Source organism: Bubalus bubalis, chromosome 18, assembly GCF_019923935.1.
Source record: "Bubalus bubalis isolate 160015118507 breed Murrah chromosome 18, NDDB_SH_1, whole genome shotgun sequence".
NCBI lineage: Eukaryota > Metazoa > Chordata > Mammalia > Artiodactyla > Bovidae > Bubalus > Bubalus bubalis.
The window spans coordinates 9,825,027-9,831,026 of record NC_059174.1 but is presented as its reverse complement, the minus strand read 5'-3'; the positions used below and the strand labels follow the sequence as shown (position 1 = coordinate 9,831,026).

General features: G+C 46.4%; 1 protein-coding gene across 3 annotated transcripts; it reads right to left on the bottom strand.

The window, feature by feature from the left end:
* Nucleotides 1–276: 276 nt before the first annotated feature.
* On the bottom strand, nucleotides 277–3,462 carry HSBP1 (heat shock factor binding protein 1). 3 transcript variants are annotated; one of them, XR_006545948.1, is made up of 5 exons: nucleotides 3,304–3,462; nucleotides 2,702–2,768; nucleotides 2,024–2,144; nucleotides 972–1,050; nucleotides 677–865 (listed from the first exon to the last, which is right to left on the bottom strand). XR_006545948.1 is itself a non-coding variant. In XM_025268453.3 (4 exons), exons 1-3 carry the CDS (start codon nucleotides 3,346–3,348, stop codon nucleotides 2,026–2,028), a joined length of 231 nt encoding a protein of 76 aa, XP_025124238.1. In that variant the 5' UTR covers nucleotides 3,349–3,462; the 3' UTR covers nucleotides 277–526; nucleotides 2,024–2,025. The 3 variants fall into 3 exon arrangements, 2 of the variants coding, with proteins under 2 accessions (XP_025124238.1, XP_044787054.1); XM_025268453.3 differs by lacking the exons at nucleotides 677–865; nucleotides 972–1,050 and adding an exon at nucleotides 277–526; XM_044931119.1 differs by lacking the exon at nucleotides 972–1,050.
* Between the last annotated feature and the right edge of the window lie 2,538 nt (nucleotides 3,463–6,000).

Below are 6,000 nucleotides of genomic sequence, written 5' to 3'. Positions count from 1 at the left end.
GTGACAGATATTCCGAATACACAATTTTAAATGTTTTTAACCACTTGAAAAGTATCACCAACACACTATTTGGTATTCACTCAATGGTTACTCTGAGAATCAAAGAACCTTAACTATAAACATCTTACTTCACAAAATCTAATTATAACCAAGAGTTTACTCTATGTCTAATAAAAAAATCACACAGCAACTTCTATCAAACAGCAACTACTACAAAGGGAATGACAGGAAGAAGAATAACCTCACAAAAATACACTAAAAAGTTGGACAACTGTATGCAGGAACTGCCAAAGTTTTAGTGTTTAATAGCACAACTGACCAAGGTCCAAGATGTGAAGTCACCATGTTCAGGAAACGGGGGGCAGGGGAGGGAAGTCACTCCATAAACTAACTCTATAGTATGTGGTAAGAAGAATGCACACTTTATAATATAAAACCTGGCTACACATAGTAGTTAGTTGAAAAAGCCATCTGTCTCCTCTTGGCTTGTAAAAAGGTGTTCCAGATTCCAGCGAAGACAAGCAATCTGTTGGAAAAGGAAAAGCCATCAATGTGCTATTCAATCTATAAGGACAAATAAAAATAATACACAGAATTAGTAATAAAAAATCCTTTCAGAATCCTCATTTGAAGTAAATATTTTGTCTGCATAAAATCCTAGCAAAACTACAATAAAAACCTTTATTAAAAAGTTTACTGTGACTGTTCCCTACTCCCACTCCTTTTCTAGCATTATGCCTGTCACTTGATATTCTTCAGTCCTGCAGTTCTTGAGAGGGTGTTCTTATTCACTTGATGGGGTTTTTGACGGCTGGATGACATGAGACCTGGAGGAGCTCCGGAGACAAAAGAACACTGCCCAAGTCTACAAGGAATCAAAGTGACAACCACAAAAACAACTTTGTGATTTACTCACATAGCGCAACAACCCAATCTACTATTAAGATAAGAGTAGATTTAAGATTTTTTACCTCTCAAACCTTTATTTTCTTGGACTTCCAGGCAACCCGTATTTCATAGTTACCTATAATTTGGTCCAGCCAGGACATGCTCAGAAAATAAAAAAAAAGAATTTGGTGTCTTTTCCTGTATATTCTGCTTGGTACTCTATAGTTACCTAAACATTCACAGTAAACTTTATTTTTACAGGAAATTAAAATGCTAAAGGGCTTCCCCAAGGCTCAGCAGTAAAGAATCCGCCTGCAATGCAGGACTCCCTGGCTCAGGAAGCTCCCCTGGAGAAGGAAATGGCAACTCACTCCAGTATTCTTAGCTGGGAAATCCCATGGACAGAGGAGCCTGGTGGGCTACAGTCCGAGGGGTTACAAAAGATTCAGACACAACTCAACTCAAGAAAATGCTAAAAGTGCAAAGAGAGTTTAAAAACGACTTCTGGGTTGTAATGAGGTAAACGCCACACTCTAGAAAAGGCTCACTATGAAGGAATCCACCATGGTGAGACCAAAGCAGTCATCTATGCATCTAGCTATCCTGCTTTAACTGCTCTTTTTTATTATTAGTCTCTCCCCTGGAAATTTAAATCAACTCTAGCATAAAGGGTTAACATGGCCATAGTTTAGGTCATCTAAATCATACATAATCAGTTATTGTCCTGGCATTTACCTCATGAAGGGGTGTTCCTGCAAGAGAATCCCTAGAACTTATGGTATTTACGAAGGTGGCAAAGTGGGTGTTCTCTCAAACAAACAAAAAACCCTAAAAAGCCATTGGAAGATCTGCCAGTGATTCAAATTTTCAGGCCAGCAAAACATACTTTTTTGTTTTGGTTGTACTGGTATAAACTCAGTGTTATCTAATATTACTCAGTGGTAATCTAGGGTTCACTGATAAAAACAGGAAAAAATATACTCCTCATAAGGAATTAGTTTGGTATGAAAAATTCAGAGCCTGGAGTCCCCAGGGGCAACAACAAGGGGATGCTTGCTGGTCCGTGGCTGGGGACGGACCTAGAAGAAGTCCAACTACATCAGAGTCACAGGGACCTGCCCCTCCCTCCGCTCACCTTCAGCTCTTCTGTGTGGCCGGGATCTTGTTTTCACTGTCCAGCTCTTCCACCCCGGCCTGCGTCATGAGGTCTGCTATGTTCTTCTCCAGGTCATCAATGCGACTGCTCATGTCATCAAGTGGGGAAGTTAAAGACAAGGCACCAGAGCTTCCACTTCTTACCCTTCTCCCCCAGGTTCTTGCAGACTAGGGCCTTCAACACAGCAGCTTAATGAAAGTGGTTTCCTAATTTCCTTTGGACGTTGTCAGAATCTGGCTTAGAGCACATCCCAGCCCTGCCGTTATTCTTGTGAAAGGACTTGGGCAAGTTCTTTCACTTTTCTACGATTCCTGACTCTTTATCTGCCACAACCTGTTCGTCAGGTGATGGTGAGGATCACGGGAGATCTACACATGAAATGCTTAGCTCACAGTCAGCCACTTGAGACAATATTATCGACAGACTGCAAGTTCCTTGTTGCCAGGGATCTAGCTCAGGTGTATCCCTAGATCTCTGCCCAGTACTTCTCAGGAAGTGTGTACCTAAGCTCACTAAAAAAAAAAAAAAAAAAAAAAAAAAAAAAATCGTATAAATGACAAGTGGAAGTTGCCCTGCAAACTACCCACTTATCGCCACTATTATCTGGAAAAATGGGACCCAGTGACCCATTAGAGACTGACTACAAATAAAGGATATTTCTTCCAATGATCTGGTCGGACATGGTCTGAAATTTATCTTGCATCTGTTGCAGGAGTGTCTGCACCTGTGAAACGACCAAACACAACACCCCACGCTTACCCCGGAGACGCCGTCACGGGATCAGGGTAGAAGCTCTGGTCCCTTGGGGAGACCAAGGACCCCGGGTTCAGCCCCAATTCTCCGCAGCTCCGTGGCCTTCAATTTCCCTGTCTGGGTTTCAGTTTTCCCAACTGGCGAATAAGACTTGGGGCGGGGGTGGAGTGGGAGGGGCTGGTGACGCCCCCTCCCTTCTGGACCTTCTGCGATTTATAATGCCTTGGGTGTTTGGGGACGGAGGGGTTGGGGATGGGAGCTGCGGGATCCGGGGGTCACCGAGAGTGAATGGGGCGGGGGACCCGGGCGTGTCAGCAGGTGAGGGGCCCACAGACAGCGACCGGGGGCAGTCAAGGTAGAGGGGCCGCGGCAGCAAAGCCTTCAGAAACGGGGCCTCCTGAGACCCGCCCTGCGCGGCCGCGGAGACGCGCCTCGGTCCGTGGGCCTCGCCGGAGTCGCCCAGGGTTGCAGCGGCCTCGGACGCGTCTCGCACAGCCGCCCCTTACCACTGAGGTGAGATCCTGCACGGTCTTGGGGTCAGTCTCGGCCATCTCCCCGGTGCCCAGCTTGGCGGTGCTGCCTCAGACCTTCACCTATACTTCCGTTTGTTCGCGCAGACGCCCCAGCGGCTACTTCTCGCGACGACGGAGGCCAGTTTCACGGGACCACTGGGCATTCTGGGACTCGTAGTTCGCGTCACGCGCCGGAAGGGCCTGTCGCTGTGCGCTTCCGTTCCGAGGCGAGGCCCCGCCCAGCACGTCCCCGCCTCCTTTCCATAAGCCACGCCCACCCCACAGCGCCCGGCTCCTGGCCCCGCCCCGGGAGGAAAAAGGTGAAACAAAAGTGCTGTGAGGCTTGGATGTGGAGTTTTGTTTGGTGTCTGTTTCTAGCAGGAGACTTTGAGACCTTTCTATCGCGACTGAAAATTTCAAAACAGCCAGAAAATTTGACACTTTTTCAGTGGAGGCTTTTTTTCTTTTGCACTTAGGCAGAAAAACGGCATACTTTGTTGCTTAATGCAAAAGCTCCACTAATTTATCATCATGGCTGATACTTTGTGGGGTTGACACGCCAAACTTAACTGAATATTGTTCTCTTAACAAAATTACTGTATTAAGTGTGAGGCACCAGCAGTTAACCTTTAAAACTTTGCTTTTGAACAATGTTCATTTCTGTTTAAGTGTCTTATGTCCTCTTTGCATTAAAAAAAAAAAAAACTATTTCTTAATTAACTGAGTGACTGAAGTAGTTCTCCTTTCCCCTTTCGAGACGGTTTGGGTTTATTTTCATGCTTGCGCTTTGCTTCAGGCCGGGCCTTGTTTCTGGATCCTCAGTTCTCTGACTTGCACTGAGCAGGACTGATGCTTATGTGTCTACACCTGCAGTGAGGTGTCGTGTTGGTTGAGCAGGGGAGGAGTGACCACAGCAGGGCGGGCCTTCAAGAACTTGTCATTGGTTCTTTCCTTCCTGACTTGGCACCCACATCAGCTGTTAGGGCCTAAGCCTGCTCTGAGCTGTGTGCACTGGGGTCTCCAGGTCACCGAGTGCAGCTGTGCCTCAGGTCTGACGATGCCCCGCAGCAGCTTCAGGCTGTAGTACCCTGGCCTTCTGGTGGCCCGGGCTGCACTGGCTCCAGCCTTTCCTGGACGTTCCAAACCTTTCCAGTCTCTCTAGACCCCGTGCGTCATCCCTCGTTCTCAGAGGATGACTAACTATTCTACTTTGCAGTGAAAACAGAGACTATTGTCAGAACCTCCCTCCTGACCTACACATGTCCCTCCATCAGCACCTGTATCACTTCAGCCCTTTCCCCTCAGAGGACGAAGTGACCTTGATGAGTTTGGGGGTAAGTATGTGCCTATGAAGTCAGGGAAGCCTGGCATGCTGCAGTCCATGGGGTCATAAAGAGTTGGACATGACTGAGCGATTGAACTGAACTGATGAAATCATTGTCCCCATCAGAACCAGAAATATCTGCCACACCCCCAAAGTTTCCCTGATACACTAACATATACTATTAATATTAAATACATGTAATATAGGTAATACATTTTATATAATAAAATACTTCATCAGATCAGATCAGATCAGATCAGTCGCTCAGTCGTGTCCGACTCTTTGCAACTCCATGAATCGCAGCACGCCAGGCCTCCCTGTCCCTCACCAACTCCCAGAGTTCACTCAGACTCACGTCCATCGAGTCAGTGATGCCATCCAGCCATCTCATCCTCTGTCGTCCCCTTCTCCTCCTGCCCCCAATCCCTCCCAGCATCACAGTCTTTTCCAATGAGTCAACTTTTCGCATGGGGTGGCCAAAGTACTGGAGTTTCAGCTTTAGCATCATTCCTTCCAAAGAAATCCCAGGGCTGATCTCCTTCAGAATGGACTGGTTGGATCTCCTTGCCGTCCAAGGGACTCTTAAGAGTCTTCTCCAACACCACAGTTCAAAAGCATCAATTCTTTGGCACTCAGCCTTCTTCACAGTCCAACTCTCACATCCATACATGACCACTGGAAAAACCATAGCCTTGACATTGTGTTATAAAGTAGTAATATTTTTTTTATTAAATGTGTGTTAAAAGAACACTAAATGTAATGAATACCCTGTGATAAATTTTAAGTATATTGTGGCTATGAGCACTATTCTCTAGTGGATCTCCAGAGCTTGTTTATCCTGTTTAAATGAAACTTTGTATCTCTTGACCAACATCTCTCCCTTTCTGCCTCCTCCAGCCCCTGGCAACCACCACTGTGCTCTCTGCTTCTATGAATTGAACTATTATACATCCCACATACAAGTGAGGTCAAATATTATTTGTCTTTCCGCGTCTGGCTTATTTCGCTTAGTAAAATGTTCTCCAGGCCCATCTATGGTGTCCCAAATGGCAGGGCTTCCTTCTTTTTAGAGGCTGCATGATACTCCATTGTGCGTACGCACCACGTTTTCTTTATTCACTCATCCGTCAGCGGACAGGTAGGTTGTCTTCACCCCTTTGTTGCTGTTCAGTCTCTAAATCATGTCTGACTCTTTGTGACCCCATGGGCTGCAGCAAGCCAAGCTTCCAGGTCCATCACCAACTCCTGGAGTTTGCTGAAACTCATGTCTATCAAGTGATGCCATCCAACCATCTCATCTTCTGCCACCCCCTTCTCCTCCTGCCCTCAGTCTTTCCCAGCATCGGGTCTTTTGGTTCCACCTCTTG

What these genes read in the sequence shown, in the direction of transcription:
- HSBP1 (XM_025268453.3), bottom strand. Translation starts at nt 3,348, where the DNA reads ATGGCCGAGACTGACCCCAAGACCGTGCAGGATCTCACCTCAGTG. An exon ending in TGCAGGATCTCACCTCAGTG is followed by an intron (nt 2,769 to 3,303) that starts GTAAGGGGCGGC and finishes GTCGTTTCACAG; the next exon opens with GTGCAGACACTCCTGCAACA. An exon ending in CGACCAGATCATTGGAAGAA is followed by an intron (nt 2,145 to 2,701) that starts ATATCCTTTATT and finishes TAACTTCCCCAC; the next exon opens with TTGATGACATGAGCAGTCGC.